The sequence below is a fragment of the Rhinatrema bivittatum genome, chromosome 2 (genome assembly GCF_901001135.1).
Source record: "Rhinatrema bivittatum chromosome 2, aRhiBiv1.1, whole genome shotgun sequence".
NCBI lineage: Eukaryota > Metazoa > Chordata > Amphibia > Gymnophiona > Rhinatrematidae > Rhinatrema > Rhinatrema bivittatum.
Genome location: NC_042616.1, coordinates 213,792,308 through 213,816,277, shown reverse-complemented (window position 1 = coordinate 213,816,277; position 23,970 = coordinate 213,792,308). Strand labels below are relative to the sequence as shown.

The 23,970-nt window shown below is 44.5% G+C and overlaps 1 protein-coding gene across 1 annotated transcript in view; it reads left to right on the top strand.

Annotated features, from left to right (window-relative positions):
- Positions 1–23,970, top strand: part of C2H7orf31 (chromosome 2 C7orf31 homolog) — a 64,517-nt gene that overhangs the window by 12,008 nt on the left and 28,539 nt on the right. The window contains exon 2 of the mRNA XM_029589134.1: positions 14,644–14,823. Within this exon, the coding sequence (XP_029444994.1) occupies positions 14,644–14,823 (180 nt within the window). The remainder of the gene's footprint in view (positions 1–14,643; positions 14,824–23,970) is intronic.

The window sequence follows — 23,970 nt, the reverse complement described above, 5'->3', positions numbered from 1 at the left end:
AGTGCAGGAGCGCCTTCCTCCTTACTGAAATTTCCCTGGGAGAGGGGTAATCCCTTCACTGTGTGCTATGTTCCTGTTCACACAGGACGCACTGGGTTGGTGTCCAAAATAAAACTTTACTGTTCAGAATGTAAGCCCTCCTTATGACCAAGTCGAGTATGGAGGGTGACATAAAGTTATTTGTAAGTTCTTTGGGACAGGGACCCTGGCTAGCTTTCACTTCTCTTCCCATCCCAAGGCGTAGGTCCTTCAGACTAGGGGTGGAAAGGTGCCCTTTCCGGTCCCAGTGCGGGGTGACTAGTGAGCTATGTTAGAGCTCCCTCATTATGCTGTGCGCTGTGTGTTGTGTGCCAAACAAACCACACTCGGACCACATAGGCAGCGTCCAAAATAATGCTTTACTGACACATTTTCGTTGGATGGCACAATTGAAATATGGAAAAAACACACACCACAGTCTCTACAGTTTCTCTTAGAATTACAGCTCCTTTCTCCTCTATCTGTGCATTAGTGTTCATTAGGCCAGGAATCCATCCACACTTCTGGATTAGATTGTGCAGTGGTCCCTCTGGGCATGGGCCCCCATGGATGGTCGGGGAAACCCCTCCTGATGTCACAAAAAGCTATCTTGGCACAGAGTTAATGTCACACAAAAACCCACACACACCAACTGGTGTACTCCAGTACACACCAATGTAAACAACCAAAACCAAACAGTGTACTAGTCTAGAAATTAATATAGCACCTAGAACGCCAAACAAATTTTGTATTTTTTTCTATTTTGTAAGACCCTCTATTCATGTGTACAACTCGTTTCTCATAGGGGTCACTATTGCTTTAATCATTAGTAAACTCAGTTTTTTGTTTTTCAAAGTTTTTCAAAAAAGTTTTAGGCAATTGCCAACCAAGATAAAAAACGGATACTTATCCGCACTGAAAAGGTCCCAGGTAACCCGACATGGCCATATTTCGGACCGCCGTCCTGCTTCAGGGGAAAAGGAAGGAAACCAATTCAGGTAATTGTAGAAAACACCCACCTTTGTTTGGCAGGTCTTCCCCAAACACTGAGCGTCTTCAGCTCACGGTTCCCCAATGCCTGGCTTCGGATAGGCCCAGGCCTCCAGCAGGGCTCCTCTAAATAAAAGTTTGAAATCCCAAAAATCAGTTCCAGAGCAGCCACTCTGCATCTTGTAAGGAGAGTACAGCAGTGGAGCCCCTTTGGTTTATCCTGGAGAGGTCTTGGAGAGTTTCTGAGGCTCCAGGAGGGACAAAATCCAACTTAGGAAAAAATACAACCTCTCTCTCTCTCTGAATTCCAAATAATACTGCCCCCAGAGCCTATATCAGAGCTCTGCTATAAAACCTCAGGACCAAGGGTATCCATTACAGCTCCACCAGTGGGAGGGGCTATCCACGAATGGATATTTCCCTAATTATTTCTCTAACTGCATTAGGCTATTACAGGACCTATTAATAAGCCAAAAAGTGGTCTGGGTTACAAGAAGTTAGGTGAGTAATGGCACAATAAATATGAACAACAATCTTAAAGCCAATACCAGTTTACCTTCCCCTGAAACATACCGACGCAGTTCTACAACTTGGATAAGTACTCATATTATTATGACCTTCATAATAGGCATCATCGTGATTGCTTACGCGTTATCAACTCTGCCTTATATATAATCATATGGTCATTTCCAGTTCCAGATCTTCTCTGAACCAAGTCTTTATATCTTTTTCAAAACATTTTTTTGCTTGCACTTAAAAGTTATTATTAAAATTATAAATCCAGCGCTTTTATTCTGCACTTATCTTTCACGCATTGTATTCCTCCTTAGTGTTGTTTGTTGTCTTGCTACATCCACAAGGTGAAGTTCCAGTCTGTCCCGCTTCCAGGGTGCATTTGCCAGCTGTCAGCGTAGGCCTCATAGGTTCACATGCGAGGCTGCGTCAAATGCACCACAGCACTAAGGGCTCACAAGCACCGTGCCCATCACAAACTGCCACTCCATGCTGGTTACTCCCCTGTGCCTTCTGTTAAGGTTAGCAACTGCCACTCAAATGCAGGTTAACCCCATTCAGAAATGTTATATCTAAAAGTTAGCAATAGGTTACCCCTTTTTTCCAACTCCATCCTCTAGCCTTTAGGGATTTTCTGTGTTTATCCCATGCCCTGTTGAATTCCATTGCTGTTCTTTGTTTTCACCACGTTTTTCCAGGAGGGCATTTCATACATCCACCACCCTTTCCATGAAGAAATATTTCCTGACATTATTCCTGAGTCTACCCCCTTTGGAGTTTCAATTCATGATCCCTAGTTCTACAACTTCCTTTCCATCAGAAAAGTTTCAATTCTTGTGCATCATTAATAGATTTCAGGTATTTAAATATCTTATTTATTTATTTATTTATTTATTTTTAATTTTTATATACCGGAATTCCTGTATACAATACAAATCAGTCCGGTTTACATGGAACGAAAAGATAGCCCTGGTCTGGGAAGTCAGATCAGGGTTTTTTTACAAAGAACATTGAACAATAACATATAATATATCTGTGTAACCCTTTAAGGAGGGGTTACACAGATATAATATATCTGTGTAACCCCTCCTTAAAGTGCAAGTAGGGTACAGAGGGGGGCCATAAAGTTATTTGTAAGTGCTTCGGGGGAGGGACCTTGGCTACCTTTTACTTCTCCTCCCATCCCAAAATGTAGGTCCTTCAGACTAGGGGTGGTAAGAAGTCCTCTCCGGTCCCAGTATGGGGTTACTAGTAAGCTGTGCTGGGGCTCCTTCATTCTGCTGTGTGTTGTGTGCCAAACGGACCGTGTAGGCAATGTCCAAAATAATGTTTTACTGAAACAGTTTTGTTGAATGACACAAATAAGGTAAATCACACACCACAGTCTCTGCAATTACTCTCTTAATTACAGTTTTTTTCTCCTCTATCTGTGCACTAGTCTTCCTCACAGTATCATTCACAGAGGTGTTGAACAGAACACGTCCCAGGTCTGACCCTTGATGCTCTCTACTTATCACTTATTTTAAGGTTCCATTTACCATTACACACTGTCATCTGTCAGTCAGCTAATTTGTAATCCATTCTACCACTTTGGGACCTCTCTCAGGCTTCTCATTTTATTCATGAGCCTCCTATGTGGGACCCTATCAAACGCTTTGCTGAAATCCAAGTAGACCACATCAAGTGCTTTTCCTTCATCTAATTCTCTAGTCACTAAACCAAAAAAATCTATCAGCTTTGTTTGGTACAACCTTCCTCTGGTAAAACTATATTGCTTTGGATCTTGCAACTCATTGGATAGGTCACTATCCATTAATTTTCCCACAACTGAGGTAAGGCTAACCGGCCTGTAGTTTCTAGCCTCCTCCCTGCTATGATTTTTGTAAAGCAGGACCATAACTATCCTCCAATCTTGCGGCACCATTCTTTTTTCCAAGGATCAACTGAACAGGTCCATCGGTGGACCATCCAGCATCTCTCTTAGCCAATGTTCCCTCTAAGGATTGGGTTGCTGTGTGCAAATATTTTTAGTTTCATTACTCTGTGAGCACTACTTCCTTTGATGCAAAAAGTCTATCAATTTTATTCTCACAGCAATCCATTCCTTAGAGGGAACATTGGTAGCAGCATGCACACAAACTTTCTCATATACACATACAGACACACATACTTAACACACTTGCATATTCACTCTCATACTCTTTCTCACATATACACAGGGGCAGATTGGCCTATCGGGGGATTGGGAATCCCCCGGTGGGCCGGTCACTCCAGTCACGTGGTCTGCTGTGCACGGCCGTGATGGAGCCGCGCTCGGCAGACCACGTGATGTGTCCTGAGCCGGCCTGGGCGGCGAATCCCCGGGCCGGTCTTCCTCAGGAATGCGCCGCTGCATATACATGCTCATTCTCAAACACACACACACTCACACATTCACTCTCATTCCTTTCATTCCCTCCCCAGAATCTCATGAACATACACACTCACTTAATCCTCCTCCTCCTCCACTTCCACATACATACTCATCTCAGTAACTGCAACCCTTTCACTGCCAAATACTTTGAGAAGTAACACAAACCCCTGCAAAAAAAACCCCCCAAAACCCACATCTAGAACCTTGCCTTACCATACCATAACAGCACTATCTTAGGTCTCAATCAGCAGCAGCCTTATCTATGACATGGCAGCAATGCAACTATTATACCATGTCCTAGAACACTAATATACCACCTGCTGGGGTTAACAGAACAAGTTGTATTATTTATTTATTTATTTATTTATTTAAGACTTTTATATACCGACTTTCTTGATACAAATCAAATCAACTCGGTTTACATCGAACTAAGCAGTTAACCATAACCAATTAACAAAAGACAAAAATTTGATGAAGCATAAAGTTACATTATAACAAGGGATCAAAAACTGGGGATAGGAAAATAAAGGGGGGAGAACAGAGATAGTTTACTATATACAGGTGGGGTTGTGGGAGGGAGGCAAGGAGTCAATTTCGTTATGATGTATTAGCGAGTCTTAGTGCTAGTTTAAATACGGTGGAGATGGGAACAGATCTGAGTCATGCTGGGAACAGTACTGAGTCATGCTATTGGACTAGGAACAGGGAAAGGCTCGACCGAAAAGCCATGTCTTGAGTTTCTTTTTAAAAGTTAAGAGACAGGTTTCCTGCCTGAGGTCCGGGGGCATGGAGTTCCAAATGGAGGGACCTGTTGTTGAAAATGCCCGGTCTCTGATGTTTGAGTGGTGCACCACTTTGATAGGGGGAACGTGTAAGGATCCTTTGTAGGCTTCCCTTAAGGGTCTGGCTGTAGAGTGAAGTTTGAAAGGGTGTAGCAGGTCAAGAGGCGTCTGGTGGTGAATGTGTTTGTGAATAATAGTAAGTGATTTATGTAGAATCCTAAAGTTTACTGGGAGCCAATGGAGATCTTTTAATATGGGCGAGTTGTGCTCTCTCCGATTAGTATTTGTCAGGATTCTCGCCGCCGCATTTTGAAGCAGCTGGAGGGGTTTTATTGTAGTTGCAGGAAGACCTTGTAAGATGGAGTTGCAGTAATCGACCTTAGAGAACAGGATGGCTTGGAGGACCGATCTGAAATCATGATAGAAGAGAAGCGGCTTGAGTTTTTTGAGAACCTGTAGCTTGTAGAAGCACTCCTTCGTGGTGTGGTTTATAAATTTCTTTAGGTTCAGGTGACTATCTATTATGACTCCAAGGTCTCTTGCGTGGGAAATTTGTGTGTTGGTGTGTAGCTTTTGATGGACGGGACTACCTTCTGGGGTGATGAGCAGGAGTTCTGTCTTGTTAGTGTTAAGCACCAGGTTGAGGCTTGAGAGGTAGAGGTTGATCTTTTGCAAGTGAGAATCCCATATTTTGAGGGCTGAATCCAGTGAGTTAGATATGGGGATTAAAATTTGAACGTCGTCTGCATATATGTAGAACTTCAGATTTAATTTTGAGAGTAAATGGCAGAGAGGGAGTAGGTAGATATTGAACAGAGTGGGCGATAATGAGGATCCTTGGGGGACTCCGAATGCGGAGTTAGTGCGAGGAGATTCTTTGTTATTGATTTTTACCTTGTAGCCTCTGTTGCTAAGGAAAGAGTCGAACCATCTGAGGGCGGGTCCTGCGACTCCTATGTCTGATAACCGGTTTATAAGGGTAGTATGGTTTACGGTGTCGAAAGCCGCTGAGATATCCAGAGAGCTAAGAGGAAGGACTGTCCTTTGTCAATGCCAGTGTATAGCTGATCTAGGAGCGAGATGAGGAGAGGTTCAGTGTTGTGTTCTTTTCGGAAACCATATTGTGAAGGGTGTAGAATATTATGTTCCTCCAGGTAATTTGAGAGTTGGTTATTTACAATTTTCTCCATGATCTTGGCAACAAACGGCAGATTGGATATGGGACGATAGTTGTTGGGATCATTCGGGTCCAGGTTCGTTTTTTTGAGAATAGGTTTCAGGGTGGCCAGTTTGAGAGCATCCGGGAAGATTCCTTGTGAGAGGGAGCAGTTGATAATATCTGCTAGATGTTTAGAGAAAGATTCTGGTATGAGAATGAAGAGTTTGGATGGGATTTGGTCTAGGGGGTGAGAAGAGGGTCTCATTCTTTTTATCAGGGTTTCCACCTCTGTAGCGTAGGTGGGATCAAAGGATTCCAAACCAACTTCTAGGTTCGGAGGAAGGGGGGGATCTGGAGGCAGCATGTTAATGTTAGTGGGTAATCTAGCCAGGGTATTGGAGATTTTGTTCTGGAAGAATAAGGCCAGATCATTAGCTTTCGATTGAGCTAGGTCATCGGGGATTGTAGGGGGGGCAGTCTTGGTGAGTTCCGAAACGTACGAGAAGAGAGCCTTTGCATCGAAGATCATATCATGGATACGGTGGGCGTAGAAATCCCTTTTGTTCGTAGCATTGCAGTTCTGTATTGGTGGAGAGCGGTTTTGTATGAGGTTAGGGAGTGAGGGTTGGGGTTCTTCCTCCATTCCTTTTCTTTCCGTCTCAGGCCTTGCTTTTGGGCGCAGAGCTCCTTTGAGAACCATGGCTGCTTGTTATTTTGAGAGGGGTTAAAATTTTTTGTCGACAGTGGGCATAAGTTGTTGGCAATAGTTTCTGTGATGTTTTGCCAAGAGAGGAAGGCTGCATTGGGGTTTGATAGATCCAGGTTAGTAAGTTCTTTGATCAGCGAGTTGCTGAGGGCTTCAGATGGGCATGGTTTCCTATAGTGGAGGGTGGAGAGCTGAGGGGGTGCAGACAGTCTTGTCATTGATCTGAGGGTGGAGGAGATCAAGAAATGGTCTGACCATGGGACCGGGAGGCAAAGAGGGGGGGAGAGAGGGGTGAGGCTGGTGTTTGTGAAGATAAGGTCGAGAGTGTGACCTGCTTTATGTGTGGGTTGGTTGACGAGTTTGAAGCCCATGTCCGAAAGGGAGGATAAAAAGGCTTCGCAGTTGGAAGATTGAGGCTTGGCGTCTATGTGTAGATTAAAGTCCCCAAGGATAATGGCTGGTGAATCCAATTTTAAGTATTTTGCAATGATTTCCACTATAGGGGAGGCATCTAGGTCTACAACGCCCTACAGAAAAACTACATGCCAGCAGAAATACTGCATCACAGTTACACATTCAGAACACAAAGGGACTACAAATTAGAAACAGAAACATGCTGACAAAAATAAATGGAACGCCCAAGAAACCAGACTCTGAACAGCGGAATACTAAAGAAAGAACAAAATACAAATATGAATGCATATTCCCAAAGATAACATATGCCAATCACTAAAAATGAAAAAAAAAATGTTTTACCTTTTTTGTTTCATCTTATTTTTCTAATCGGTTGGTCCCAGGCTTTTTTTTTTTTTCCATATTCATTTTCTTGGTCTTTTACCAGTTCTTTTACCAGTTCTTTTTACAAAGAATCTTTTTTTTTCCTGTTTCTTCTCTCTCCTCCTTTCTTCTTCCCTTCCTCTCTCAAACACACACTCAGCTCTCATTCTCAAACACTGTCTCTCTCTCTCTCACACACACAAATGCTCTCTCACATGATCTCACGCACACAGGCTCTCTCTCTCTCACACATAGGCTCTTGAATCCTATCTCTCTTTCACACATACTGGCTCCCACTCTCGCATGCTGTCTCTCTCTCACACACACACACGGCTCTCATTTTCACATTCTGTCTGTCTCATACATACACACTGGCTCTCTCTCACATGCTGTCTCACTCACATGCACACACAGACTTATTCTCACATGCTATCACACACACACAAGCTCTCACTCTCATATACTTCCTCACACAAACACACATGCTGTCTCTCACACACATGGCTCTCACTTTCACATGCTGTCTCTCTCTCATACATACACTCCAACTCTCCCCTACAAGCTCTCTCACTCACACATACAAACACACACACACACACACACAGGCTCTCACTCTTACATGCTATCTCTCACACACACAGTGTCTCAACTCTCTCTCTCTCTCTCTCTACAGGGCGTCAACTTCCCTCTCCCCTCTGAGCCTCCTCTTCTTGGGCCAGTGTAAGATGGGATTCGGAGCGGCCCTGTAGGGTTGATGTTCCTCCTCCTTCCTACCTGTATGGCTCTGGCGACTTTCTTCTTCCACTGGCAGGAAGAAGGAACACCCAGAGTTCTGGGACCTCTTCTTTTCTTCATGCCGTTGTGGGATGGGCTCCACCACGGCCTCGCCGGTCTCCTGCTTACTTTGGGCCACGGTGGGATGAGCTCCACAATGGCCCTGAATATATTCCTGCACAGGAGGTAAAAACTGTGTGCAGCTGCAAGAAAGGTTGTGTGCGGTCGCACATGCACGCAGCTTAGAGGGAACAGTGCTCTTAGCTCCCTTGGTCTCCTGGGATGTATCTACTCATCCAGCCCCAAGGCCATCACTCTCTTCTGTAAAGGGGATGGTATCTACCCCTTCCACATCTGTACTCTTGCCAACCAGTAAAGGTTCTTCTCTATGATCTTCCTTAGTGAACACTAAACTGAAGTGTTTGTTTAATATTTCTGCTATTTCCTCATCTTTCTCCTCACATTGCTACTTGTCTCCTTTCACTCTTACCATACCACCACTGAAAAATATTTTGTCACCTTGCATTACTTCTTTGGCAATCCTTTATTCCATTTGAGCTTTTGCTCTCCTGAATTCTATCATTGTCTCTTTCAGCTTCACCTCTTTTTGAGTTCCTTTTTTTAAATGTTGCTCTCTTTGCCTTTATTTTTGCAGCCACCTCTTTGGTGAATCGTATCGGTTTCCTTTTCCTGTTACTGTTATTTGATTTTGTTGCATAAGGATTTGTTGCCCTTTTTTTTTTATAGCTCCTTTTAACTTGGCCCACTGTTGTTCCACTTCTCCCAGCCTTCTAACTATCTAGAATTCTGTATTGTGTTACTATCACCCTTTTAGCCAACGGTTTCATATGCTCAAGGGTCAGTATTGTTTTTAATAAGGGATAGTATAGGCACTGAGAGCCACCGATCTCACCAAAGAGCTTGCTGGTGTTATAATGGTTGTGGTAGACAGATTAATGTTATTGTTAAGGGTTTATATTTGTTCTCTCTGCAGAGAAGTGGTTCTTCTGAAACTTGGTAACAGTAGATTGAAATGAGCATGAATGATTTATTACCGTGTCCTCGGGATTCTTTTGCTGGCTACTGACACACACAACCGCACCCTGAGATTAGATGTTAGAGTTCTGGCGTTTGAGGCTAGCGTTACACTGAATATAATGATGAAATACAGCCTTTGTAAGAGTGAATGCTGAAACTGAAGTAATCAGGAACTAGATATCTTCTTTGCCTTAACTATTATGAAATAGTTCACTATAAAATTTGTTACTGCTAGGTCCATAACTGGTTGGAGCATAAAAGGAGCAGTATACTCTAAATGTACTTTTGCATCATGAGAGCTTTAGTAAAACTATCTGAATATTAATAAAAGCTGGTTTGCCCTGCCCACCGCTCCTTGAGGAGCTGTTAGAACTGTTTCTCAGAGAGCCTCCCCCCGGGGTAGGAGGGCAAAACTGGCTTCCATTATTTCCAAAACTCTCCATGATGTAAAAGTGCATTTACAAGACAATTTTACCTTTTGAGCATTACAGACAAAATGATACCCAACACCGGCTGAACCTGGGGATTCTTCTTCTGACTATGGGAGGGCAGGCCTTCTGCTGCTTTTTGAAGCTACAACAGGGATAGAAGAAGGCAGGCAGACTTCTCATGGTCCTTAATGTTGCATGCCTAGAAACTTTAATTAATTAAACAAAAATCATTTATAAATATATTAAAAAAGCACTGGATCTATACTGGGACCAGTGCTTTTTAATACATTTAGAAATGAGCTGGAAAAGTGTCATCCCCGTGAGCAGGCACTCACCTTCTCCCCATTGCTGCTTTCTTTACCTGACATGGCATGGACGCCGCAGACGTCGGGCCTTCCAGCGCGGCTGGAGCCGCAGACTTTGTTGCTCTTCGCGGCCCGGAGGCCGCCCGTATGGTCCGCTCTTCACCACGGCCAGAGCCGCGGACTTTCTGCTCCTCTTCACAGTTGGAAGCCGCCACCGACATCATCTTCTCTTCGCGGCGCAGAGGCCACATCCCCGGGCTCGAATGGCGGCTGGAGCCACCTCCAGGGCTTCCTGCAGCGGCTGGAGCCGCTGCCGTCATTGAGGCCTGCCTCTCAGGCCAGCCCTGCCTCCTGCATCGAATAAGTCGGTGCAAGCCGCTGTCCGCAGTCCTGCACAAGTTCCTGCTTCCTCCTAGGTGCGTGGCTGCGCCTCTCTCTAGGATTTAAAGGACCAGACACAGGAAATGTGCTGGCCCCACCTATGATTGGACTTCCTGCTCCAGCCCTATAAAGGGCTGCTCCGTCACTTCAGCCTTCGCCTTGCATCGGAGTTACTTCACTCTGCAGGCTCCTGCCTGCCAGAGCTCTGTCAGGTCTTCTTCATGGAGCTCCTCTTCGTTTCGTCTCATCATGTCAAGTCATGTTTGTGCCTGAGGTCCCCGTCCAGGTGTCCTGGTGTCTCGTCTTGATCTTCTGCTTCCTGATGTCCCAGGTTCCTTGATGTTCTGCCCTTCTTGGTGTTTGCTTCAGCGCTCCTGATTCTTTTGGTCCTGTCAGGACGTGCTCTCTTGGATGACGACTTTCCCGAGCGTGGAGTAGCCTACAGGTGGACTGGTGTCCTATGCTCCTGAGCCGTCATGTCCTGCCAGCCTTTGCGGAGCTCCGGATGACTTATGGCTCTGGCGTCGAAGTTCTGCCTCGGCTGGATTCTTCCCTGAGCTCGTCCCATTCTCAGCGTGGTCCTCGACCAGCCTCCTCGGGCTGTGTGGGGCGCGCAGTGGGACAGGGTGGTTCGCGACCAGTCCCGCGGGTGGACTGTGTAGGGTGCCCTGAGAGACAGTGCCAATGTCCTTCCGCCCAGCTTCTCGTCTCGTCTGGACTTCGTCAAATTCCTCGTCTCATCCCGCTTGCCATTGCATCAGTCTTGGTATCATGTTCATGTCTTGTTCCGGATGTCGTCACATCGACCCTGGTCCAGGATGCCATCACATCGACCATTGGTCCATGATGTCTTCGCATCAGCCTTGGTGTCATGTCTTCAGCTACCTTGGTGTCATGTCTTGTGCCAGCCCTCGTCTCTGATGCCGTCCGCATCAGCCTTGGTGTCATGTCTTTGTCTGCAATGCCTTTGCATCGACCTTGGTGTTATGTCTTCATGTCAAGGCCCTCTGCCCTCGACCTCAGGCCAGGCCTGCTGCTCCATGCCGATCTAAGCGGCAGGTCCGAAAGGGCTCGGAATGGTCAAAGGACCATTCACATTCCAACATCATCCTGTTGTTGGCCTTGGGAGCTTGCAGGCCTGGCAGAGGGTAAGCCCATCAGCCATGCTGGAACATGCCGTCAACCCTCGGTTTGGTCCTGGATCCATCTGGGGTCGGGCTGAGGCCCAAGGGCACACAAAACACCCGTCATGTAACAGAATGCAAGGCCTTTTGAGGCCCATTTCTTGACAAAAAGGGAGTGAAGAATGAGGTTATCAAATTTGCAGATGACTCAAAATTGTTCAAAGGAGTTAAACCACAAGCTGATTATGAAGAATTGCAAGACTGGGGGATTGGGTGTCTAAACGGCCAATGAAATTTAATATGGACAAGTACAAAGTGAAAAATATAGGGAAGAATAATCCAAACTATAGCTACACGATGTTGGATCCTGTATTAGGTGTCGCCACCCAGGAAACGCATCTTGGAGTCATGGTGGACATTAATATGATATCCCCAACTAAGTATGCAACAGCAGTCAAAAAGCAAACACAATGTTAGGTATTATAAGGAAAGGAATGGAAAATAAAATGGAAGATATTATAATGCCTCTGTACTGATGTATGGTGCAACAACATCTAGAATAATGTGTGCAATTCTGGTCACCTCAACTCAAAAATGATAGGGCGGAACTTGAAAAGATGCAGAGAAGGGTGACCAAATAGTAAAAGGGATAGAACGGCTCCTCTATGAGGAAAGACTAAACAGGTTAGGGCTCTTCAGACTGGAGAACAGAAGAATGAGATGAGATATGATAGAACTTTATAAAACCATGAGTGGTGTGGAACAGGTAAATAGGGAGCAGTTATTTACCCGTTCCATTAGCATTAGGACTCAGGGATGATCCATGAAGTTATTGGGTATCTATGAGGCAGTGCCCCTAGTGACCCTTTGTGAAAATGGGAGCCTGGTGCCCTGTAAATCCCCTAGAGGGAGAATGGCTATGGATGGGACCCTGCCAGGCAGGAGGTGCTTGGCGGGCATGCGCAGTACAGTGGAGGATAAGTTGCTGAGCCAACAGGGAGAGGATGGACCCTGTGGAACTGGGATCAGGTGCTTCAGATCCTGTCTGAGAGTGGTAGCTCCAGACCTCTCCCTCGGAGAGTGTAGGCAGACTTCTGGAAAGTGCCTATGGATCTGTGAAGGTGGGCAGACTTCTGGGAAGTGCCTAAGAGTTACTGTGGAGAACAAGCAGACTTCTGGGAACTGCCTGGTTAGCTGAGACTAGAGAGTAGTCTTTGTGTTTGCAACTGTGTTTGCCAATCCTGACTGTGCTAAGTGTGTGGCACTGTAAATAAACACACTGAAGTTACAACAGAGTCTGAGTGTGATTCCTCTGGCTGTGTCCAAGACCTTGATCACTTGAGTGCCACAGTATCACTTTTAAAACAAAATGGAAAAAGTATATTTTCAATCAGCATACAATTAAACAGTGACATTGGTTGCCAGAGGATGGGGTGAAATAGTAAATGTAGCTGGATTTTAAAAGGATTTGGACAAATTCTTGGAGGAAAAGTCCATTATCCACTATTAGCCATGTAGACTTGGAGACGCCACTGTCTGCTTATCCCAGTTAAGAGCAAGAAGGATTGGACTTATTCTTTGGAACCTATCTGTTATGCTCAGGCTTGTGAATCCTTGGGCTGATGGGAGGATGGTAAACCTTAGGAGGAAGATCCGTAGGTTCTCCCGTTGGGTGGCGAGGCAGGACAGAAGATGCGACCAGCTGACCCTCTGCACTGGAGACTGAGACGACTGTGGAGGCAGACGAAGAGTCGTGACGTCAAGGAGAGGAACTGTGTCTTCACCACTGGAAGTCCACGGTCCCCCCAGGAGGAGTCCATAGGGACCCGGGCCGCTGGGACTTAGGTGGGCCCTTGGAGACGATGGTCCAGAGGAAGTCTGAGGTCAAGTGCCAGAGGGTCGTCGCTTACCAGTCCGAGGTCTTACACCGAGGGATCGCCGCTTGCCAGTCCAAAGTCACACACCAGGAATCACCGCTTGCCAGTCCGAAGTCACACACTAGGAATCACCGCTAGCCAATCCAAAGTCAGGAACCAAGAACACCAAGACAAGACAGGAACAATGATCCAAAGAAGAAGAACTCACCGAAGCAAGCAGACCTTGCCAAGTCAAGGAATGAGCAGAGGAAGCCTCCTTTTATATTTCCTCTGCTCTGGGCCATTGGAAGCAGCTGTAGGTAATTAAAGGGCTTAGGTCCCTTTAATTCTAGTGAGGGGGCGCGGCCATCTTGGATTCCCGGCCCACGGGGGAAGCCACCCGACACCGCGAGGAGGGAGCAGGAACGGCTCCCAAGCCCGGAGACCCCCGCGGATGCCCGTGCCAGCACGCGGAGGCCCTCAGCAGCCCTCCGGCCCAGTCAGGTAGGGGGACGCGGTCGCGGATGGCCGCAACTGCGAAACACAACACTATCAGGAACATGTGACCCAGATTGGCCACTGTCGGAGATAGGACGCTGGGCTTGACGGACCTTTGGTCTGACCCAGCATGGCATTTTTTTATGTTCTTGCCTAAAATGGGGGATCTTGCGATGGGACACCTGTAGCCTAACCTGTACAAACTAAGAATGGGTATTTTTGCCAATATATTTATAAAATAGCAAATAGAAACTGAGCAGCATGATTAGTCCATTGTGAACACACGATATGCTGGAGATTTCACTTGCGCACACAAATCTTTTTTCCTCCTCTTCTCACATCCCTTTTTCAGTCTGTATCTTGAGAACTTGCAGTGCTCCCCTCCTTTCCCCTCCAAAACCACTTCCAGCTTGGATGGGGATGAAGGACAGCGCAAAATGTAAAATGCACTTTATAAATAATTTTTACGAATACTCAGTGAAATTTTATAATGAGTTTATATTTTATCGACTGTGCCTTTTCTGATATTCTTGAGACTAACACAATGGGAATGACTGATTTGTTTACACAGTACAAATCATACTGCGTCTCTCCAAAATTGTAAATAAACAGAGCTTGGTGAGAAGGTAAAAAAAAAAAAGCAGTACTTCTATGCAGCCAGATACCTCAAAATCTTGTTCCATTCTAAAGTCCTTAAAGACCCAATTTATGGTCCCATTCCAAAGGGTGAGAAGTTGGAACCATTTGGTCAATGATATTCTTACCAATACTAATTCTGGAAGTTCTCTGTAAATACCTCCAGCAAAGGACTCCTCTCAGACCAACTGGTTGTACTAAACTTAATTTGGGCAGGAATTTACTGCTGCATTTGTTTTCAGATATCAACAATATTTACAGAATTCCCCTGCACAGCCCAAGCTTCCATGGGGAAGGGAAAGAGAATATGGTGGGATGGGACCACTTTCACTACCTGCAAACCACAGACCAAAGGCAGAGCCGCCTCCATTTGTGGCGAAGGGGCATCTGCATTATGGCTATGGAGGAGACCCGTGGTCAAGGTAAAATGACTGTGCATTTCTTATGTCTTTTTTTCATTTTTCTGTTTTACTCAGGGAAGGAGGATGACTCAAAAATGAAGGCTGGTAAGGAACAGAAAAATGTATTGAAATGTAATGGCTGACTCCACTGCTCATCTGTATGAGTTCAGTGGCATTTTCACTTCTGTATCAGTACATTTGAGCAGTAGCGTGCATGTGCAGAAGGCTCGTGTATTATTCTCTGCTGCATATTCCTGATAAGCTGGGAGTACTCAAACATATATTCAAAACTGGCCATTTAAGTAACTTAGCTCGATATAATTTATTCAGCTAAGTTATAAGGTATATTCAGCGGCACAGCTAAGTTATATAGCTAAAATGTTAGCCACATAAGTGACTTGTGCTGCTAAGTGGCAGCCGTTGAACACAGGTGCATATTCAGCAGCCGTTACTTAACCACATAAGCTTTACTTATGCGGCTAAATAGCGCTGAATGCAATTTGAATATTGACCTCAGTATCTCATCTTCACTAAATATTTTATGGGCGTACCTCAATAACTTCAACATTAGAAAATGTTTGCAAATTTTTGGTTGCCTTGGATTGAACAGGATTTTACCCATGGCTTGAAAGGTTTAAAGTCATTAGTAAATGTACCTGTAGAAAATAGACCGGTTATGCAAGACATGTGTGAAGCAGGTCCCCCGCATGTTTCTAACAGAGGAAGAATTCAACCTGCTGATTAGCACATTCCAGTACATCGCAGAAAACATCAGAGCTTCAAGTCTGGGCCTTGGGCCTGAGGACAGTATGCCCAGCAGAGCAGGTGGAAAGGGCCCGTCGTGCACGTGCACTCTCAGGGTTTGCTTCAGAGTTGTTGCACAAACCGCAAAAGACGCAATTCCACCAATGAAGTGGAAATATGTGCAGTGCTTCTTCAAATGAAATAAATGATGTTGACAATTAAATAATATCAATTCATTCTACAACTCCATTAGAGTAATGACATGATTCTAATGCAGATGCGCAAGAGCAAAAAGATGGTGTGAGGAGCAGCTCGATGATTAGAGCAGCAAGGCTGAGAACCAGGGAAGAGCAGGGTTCAAATTCTGCTTCTCTCACTGATGTTCCTTCTGACCCTGGGCAAATTATTTTGCCCTCAGATACAACTTAGATTATAAGCCCTCTTGACAATTACCCCTACACTATTACACCTGCTAATTTGTGCAGAAGATTTTTGGGGGGAAACTGCTGTGCATACTTTTGAAAATGTAAAAATCTGTGCATAAAAGCAAACCCTCTCACCGCACCCCCAGGAATACCTCTGCTCACCGCAGGGAAACTTACACACCTACAGGACTTAGGCCTGTAAGTTTACCCGCATATCAGGCAGGCAATCTTGTAAAAGCTCATTTCCATGGGTAAAGCACTGTTTTACTCACAGAAAAGGCTTTAAAAATGACCGACGCTATGCCTTCTGTAACAATGTGTCTTAGAGATATCCATGTCACTTCTGACATGCAAAGACATTAGCAAATTCTTACAAAACTTAATTTTCTGCACATGTGCTGTGAAAAAGAATCTTTTTTAAACACATTTCTGAGAAAGCCTGATCTTTTTTGCTTTAAAATTGGAGGTTCCAAGGTTTAGTTTGGCCTCTGACAACATGATCTATAGCGGGGGGAGGGGGGGGGACAATTTTCACACTGTCTACATTGAAAATTTTCCAGAATCTGGGGAAGTAGTTTGAGCACATGGCACATGATTATTGCCTTTTTTTTTGGAAGTGTTACCTGTTCACGGAAAGAGAAGGGAAAGGTTCAGTCAAATAGACAACTTCAGTACATGGCATAAAGGAGGAGGATTTGGATACACTCGGGGTTGGAGCGGTGCATGGCATAATAACATTCTAAGACAATAACCAAAAAACAAACAATCCCAACAGTCCTGAACTCAACCTAATCACAAAATAACGGCAGGATAGGAGACAGCAAACATCAAGAAGCGCAAATTTCTAGTGAGTGTCACTAATGTTAGGGTGTCAGCAAGCCGGGAAGCCAGTGGAAGACCACCTTTCAGGAGGCTGCCCGGTCTACTCAATCATCCACTCAGAACAACGGTGTAGGCAAAGGGTAAACGAGAAAAGGATTATTTTTTTGGTTGCAATTTAAAATCCTCTGTTCCGAGGCAGAAAACCAAGTCAGCGTGCACAATAACATTTTAAAGTGTTTCTAGCATTAGTGGCACTCACTAGAATTTTGCGCTTCTTGATGCTTGCTGTCTCCTATCCTGCCGTTATTTTATAATAAAATTCTATACAGCAAAAATGGCCTGCATCTGTCTGTGTCAGGAAAAAGGATCCTAAGTGAGAAATTCAGAACATATGTCATCAAGCATTTAAACTAGGGGCGGCAGAAGAAAGTCAAAGGAATTGAAATGTCATCCCCCATCACATACAAATGCAGGAAGTGGTTGGAGAAAAGAACAGAATTAGTCCAGTTTGAGGGAAAAGGCACAGAAAAGGTGTTTAGGAAGAGCAGCAAGCCAAGGGAATAAAGATAGAAAGCTTTGTACACAAATGCTCGCAGTCTGAGTAACAAAGTTCCAGATTTGCAGGACCTAATGGTGGAGTCGGACTTGGATATTGTAGCTATCATGGAGATATGGTTCAGTGAATCTCCTGAATGAAACACGGCCATCCCTGCTATAACCTGTAGAGCAGAAGTTCTCAAACCTGTCCTGGGGGAGCCCCAGCCGGTCAGGTTTTCATTGCATGCAAATGTTATCTTATGCATATTCATTAAGGATATCCTGAAAACCTGATCGGCTGGGGATCCTCCAGGGCAGATTTGGGAACCACTACTGTAGGGGAAAGATAAAGAGGGCAAAAAAGGAGTAGCTCTGTATGTCAAAAACAATATCCTAGTAACTGAAATGCAGGGGATGTGGGGGAAGGAAGAAGCACTGTGGGCTGCCTTAAAAAAATATGATGGTGTTTTCATTTATACTGGTGAGATCTACAGGCCTCCAAATCAGACAGAAGAACTGGACAGAGATTTGGCTGAACACATCAAAAAGGTGGGAAGAAAGACAGAAGTGTTGTTTGTTGGAGAGTCTAATCTGCCAGATGTGGATTGGAGTAACCCTGCTGCAGAATCTGCAGCAGGGTTACTCCAATCCACATCTGGCAGATTAGAATAGGGATACTGTGGGTGCTTTTCAAGAGGCACCTATGAGGGGAGGAGCGCTACTAGACCCGATGCCAAAAATGGAGACAGTATCTCTAATATGTGGGTAGGTGCCTATCTGAGCACCAGGTGATCATCAGATGGTATGGTTTGATATAGTGGCTAAGACATAGAGAAGTCACATGAAGATCAAGGTCATGTTGTTGTGTCTGTGGACCCTTAGGCTGGCATGGCAGATACTGCGTTGAGGCTTCACCTATACCAAATCTCATTCCCCTTTGGATGCTGGGCCAGCAGGACTTAGGCAAGGGTCTCTGGGAGTAAGGGAAATAGCAGAGTCTAGGGCCAGGCAAGGGTCAAAAGTGGGCAGCAGACAGACAAAACCAGAGTCCAAGCAAGGATCAGTGGCAGGCAGCAGACAAGCAAAAACGGAGGTCAAGCAAGGGTCAAAACCAGGTATCAATCCGAGCAACTAGGTGTGTGGAAATCAGGGCAGAAAGCAGATCAGGCTGAGCAGATGAGGCATGACAGATGAGGCAGGGTCAGGCCAGGCAGATGAAGCAACATCAAGCTGGGCAGATGAGACAGGATCAAGCTGCCAACATGCACTACTGGGGTAGCTGAACCTGTTGCTGAGGCAAGAAGATGATGTCTGGAGAGCCTTTATATAGGCCCAGGCTTGGTGATGTCATCATTGGACACCGCAGCCTTTTTCTGCTGCGGGCCAATTAAATAAAAGGTTGTTGGGGGCATGGGCACGCACCTAAGGAGGGCTACCAGAAGGCAGTGATTATGGCAATGGCCCACCGCGTGGCAGGGAGAGCAGCAGCCCGGTGTCAGGGGTGAGTAGCATGGCTCACAGGAGAACCCCATGAGCCATGAAATGCAACAGCACTCCCTCTTAGGCCCCCTCCTTGAGGTCATGGGTTTGGGCTTTGAGGGGTACTGTTGATGGAAGTCCTTTAGAAGGTTGGGGTCCAGTAGGTTGATAGATGCTTCCGGGCCATAATATTTCCAAGAAATCAAGTATTCCATGTGGTTGTCTCTTCTGTGGGAGTCCAGGATCTATTGGACTTCGTATAAAGTGTCTTCTTCGGAGATGATTTCTTTGGTTTCTGGGATGGCACATATAGGCTAAGAGAATACCAGTGGTTTGAGCAAGGAAACATGGAATGTATTATGAACGTTTAGGGTGGAGGGTAATTTCAGCTGATAGATAATGGATCCAGCTGGCATATCACCAGGAAGAGTCCTATGAAGCAAGGTGCTGATCGCAATGAGGGGATGTGAAGGCGTAGGCTTTTGGGTGCACGCGCATCTAAGGAGAGCTGCTGGTAGGCAGTGATCATGTCAGTATCCCACTGTGTGGCAGGGAGAGCGGAGGCCCAGCGTCAGGGGTGGGTAGCATGGCTCGCGGGGTTCTCCTGTGAGCTGCGAAACGTAACACATTGATTTCAGAAATACAGACCTTATTAAAATGAGGAGCTACCCTGATTAGAAGGGAATGGGTGAGGTGGAACAACAGTGGGCCAAATTAAAAGGAACTATTACAAAGGCAACAAATCTTTATGTAAGAAACTAATATGGTTTTCAAAGGAAGTGGCTGAAAAAAAGGCAAAAAGAATAGCATTCTTGAAGTACAAAGGATCCCAAAAAGAGGAACACTGGGAAGAATGTCTGGTGAAACTGAGGGAGACAAAGAAATAAATTAGGAAAGCAAAAGCTTGAGCAGAAGAAAGGATTACCAAAGAGATAAAGCAAGATGACAAAACATTTTTCAAATATATCAGAGAAAGGGGGGAGGCCCGAGGTGGTATAGTACAATTCAAAGAAGACAAGGAGCAATGTGTGGAGAAAGATGAAGAAATTGCAGAAATATTGAACAAATACTTCAATTCGGTGTTCACTATAGAAGACCCTTGAGGAGGGCCAATGCTAGTTGACAAACAAATGGATGGGAGTTGGGTAGATGCAACCCCATTTACAGAAAAGAATGTATGGGAAAAGCTAAGAAAACTGAAAGTAGACAAGGCCAGGGGGCCAGATGAGATACATCCTATGATACTAAAAGAACTCAGAGATGTTCTGGTGGGTCCATTGAAAGACCTGTTCAATAGATCTCTCAAAATGGCAGTGGTGCCACAAGATTGAAGAAAAACAATTGTGGTCCCACTTCACAAAGGTGATAGCAAAGAGGAGGCTGGAAACTACATGACAGTTAGCCTCATCTCTATGGTGGGAAAATTAATGGAGACTCTGCTGAAAGGTAGGTTGCTGGACCTGAGGCAGCATGGTATCATCAGTGGAAGTTCCTGTCAGAGGAATCTGATTGAATTTTTTAATTGGGTTAGAGAATTTGATCAAAGAGCATTCAAAGTGATTTACTTGGATTTCAGCAAGGCTTTTTTATCTGATCCCACATAGGAGCTCATGAATAACATGAGAAGCTTGGAAGTGGGTGCCAAAGTGGTGAAGTGGATTACAAATTGGTTGACTGACAGGAAACAGTGTGTATTGATAAATGTAACCTACTCTGAGGAGAGAACAGTGTTAACTGGAGTGTTCAAATATCAGTTTTGGGACTGGTTCTGTTCAATGTCTTCATGAGTAACATTATGGAGGGGTTAGAAGAAAAAGTTTGTCTTTTTGTGGATAATATAAAGATCTGCAACAGAGTGGACAAGTCTGAAGTAGAAGAAAGAATGGAAAGTGATTTAAGAAAGCTTGAAGAGTGGTCAAACGTCTGGCAGCTGGAATTCAATGGCAAGAAGTGCAGTCATTTATTTATTTAATACATTTATATTCCGCTAATCTACAATTCTCTGCGGATTACATCAGCACATACACAGTTAAAACATGACAAAGCAAAACAATATCAGCAATATAAAACAAATAAATACAACATAAAAATTCATACAAGTACAACATTAGCAATAGAAAAGCAATCAAGACTTCAAGCAGAAGATGCTATCTGGTATATGCCATAGAGAACAAGTGTGTTTTCAGCAATTTCCTAAAATAAAGTAAGTCTGACTGTACACTAATCTCATCAGGCAAGTTATTCCCCAGATTAGGAGCAGCAACAGAAAACATTTTGAATTTCCCAGCTAAGTTAGCTGAATATGTTTATCTAGCTTTCTTAGCTGGAGAATGCTTAAATAAGGAACTCAAAAAACTAAGGATAAAAAAATCCCCTGTTCTCCATACTAGGAACTTTTGGTTTTCCTGGCTCCCTGAGATTGTTGTGGATCAATAGGGAAAGAGGGATCCACAAACTTTCTCCTCTCTCTCTCTCTCTCTAACATACACATACATATTCATTCTCACGCACACACTCACATATACATACCTACACATATATGCCCTCTGTCACATACACATAAGTTCACACAAATGCTGCCTCTCTCACACTCACACACACAACCCCTCACTCACACATACTCCTTCTCTCTCTCTCACTCATGCTCTCTCATGCCAGGCCCCTCTCCTCTCTTCTTTGGTTGCAGATGGGATGAACTATTCCAGGAACCCCACCAGGCCTCTCACATGTGCATACTCACTCACACACTCCCTTTCTCAAACACATACACACACAAACATGTTCCCTCTCTCTCATTTGCACACTTTCATTCATTCACACACAATCTCTCCTCTCTCTTCAGCCGCTGGAAGGATGGGCTCCACAAGTAGCTTCACCAGGCCTCTCCCCTCCTGTCTTCAGCCACTGGGGGAATGGGCTCTGCCACTGGGCAGGGGCTCATGCTGGTGATTTTGCCTCCTCCAAGGGTTGGCATTCTAGATGACTGCCTAGTTCACCTAATGAAAGCACCGACCTGCTCAACACAGGTACAATGCCACACCAAAAGAACCACCCCTCCAGACAGGTTTTAACATAGGATTCTATTTTTTGTATTTGCCAAACTTACTAAATATCTCTCCGCTGGAGACATTTTTAAGTCTCAGATAATTTGGGTGACTTGCACCCTTCATGATATAAAATGCAAGGCAAAGCACAGGTCATGAATAGCAAGGAATGAACATTAGAGATGTAAATTTGTTTGAAATGAAACAGAAAATTTTAACAAAATTTCATAACAATTCATTTTTTTAAAAATGAAAGAAAAAAATGAATTTCATTTTTCATTCGTTTTGTTAAAAAAAACAAAAACTGCCAGTCTGCTGCAAAAAAACCCCCAAAAAACTCATCACTCCCAGGCTCTCCCCCATTCCTTCTTCCCACCCTCAGACCCTCTTTCCTCTGTTGAAAAATTCTCCAAGAGGAAGACAAGATCTTTGGTCACTCCTGTCCTGTTACTGCTGCCACTATTAATGGAAATGGCTCCGGCAGACCAGCTTGGCTGGTGACATTTTGTATGGCAAAAGTTAACAATGGTGCCAGTCTCACTTTACCAGTGCCATTTCCAGCAGCAGCAGGAGAGGAGTGACCAGGGAATCGCGCCCTTGCCTCATGAAGGAATTTTCAACTATAGTGTAAGAAGATCTGGGGGTGGGCAGGAGGAATGAGGATGATCCGAGAGTGCTTTGGTGTTTTTGGCTGCAGACTTAACATTTTTTTTTAGTTTAGCTTTTTGTTTCGTTTAATTTCATGTTGTTTTTTTTTTTAAAGAAATGAAATAGAATGAAAAAAAAAAACCAAAAAGAAAAAATTGTCTATGCAATCCCTTTGAAAATTAAATTGAAGGCAAATTAAAAGATAACGCCACGAATGCATCAACATACATTTCAACATAAATGACTTTCAAGCTGGCAATGCTGGTGTGTTTTAAGTAGTCATTAACTTGCCTCAAATAAAATACAAGTTAATCCATTTCACTCTTAATTTCCTTGTAAGGATCGTGTACGTTAGGAGGGTCATTTTCAAAGCTATTTCTGACAGTAAAACAGCGCTTTACCAGCAGAAAATGGGCAGGTAAATGTATGCGCGTAGGGCCTCCGTGCTCTTGCTTTGACCCACAATGAAAAGAGGTTTTTCCCAGGGGTGGGGTTATAAGGAGGACTTTGCTTTGAACTTACTCACTTCTGAAATTTCTAAAATACGCGTGTAAATGTTTGTCGGAAAAAGCACCCGCGCAAACCAGTAGGTGTAAATGTGGATGAGAAAGTTTTCCTGGGATCATTTTTCAAGGGAAAGGGTGCACTTGCTTTTCCTTCCAAAATAAGTGCAATGCCTGTGAGCAGAAAGCATCCACCAGACTCTGCACCAAGGCGGGCAGCTTGAAAATGACCCCCTCCCTGTATTCTTCCATCACTGCAGAATGACAACAGGGGCTTGATCTACGTGTGTCTTACTCCTGATACTTGGTTCTCTCACTGATGCCTAATCCTGTGCTTTGAGGCATCACAGTCATGCAGGAAACAATTCTCACCAAGCTGCTTCTAGGTCCATATTTGCTGCTTTGGTGAGAAGCAGGCTGCCCAGGCAAAATTTACCTGAGTAACTTTATCCAAGATATTTAGCAGGAAACAAGACCCATTGAAGATATTTGGTTAGGTGTAAAGTGATCCGGGTGAGTTTTCCCAGATAGTTTTCGACCTACTCTTCACCATGTCCAGACTTAGCTGGGTGGTGCTAAATATCGGCATTGCCCACCTGAGTTGAAGCCACACCCCAGAACACCTCCGTGCTGCCTCCTTTCTATCCAGGTAAGCTTTAGATGGATAATGACTTACCCGGCCAAAACTTTATGCAGTGTGAGGAGCGGGCAATTCAAAGGCTTGGTGTTGTCAAGCTCAGTCCCAAATGTAGCCAAACAAACCTGCTAAATATTGACCTTTTGACATTAGGGTATACCCGTACAAAGTGCCTGCATATTTTCATACCTGCTATTTCTGCAGGTGGCAGAATAGGAGTAAAACAGAGCATGCAGATTTGAAAATGCAAATGTATCTGTGTTATTTATTCCCTTAAACTAAATGCTTTCCCAGGAACACCTCTTTTTAATTTTGCTAAAAGTCTGCAC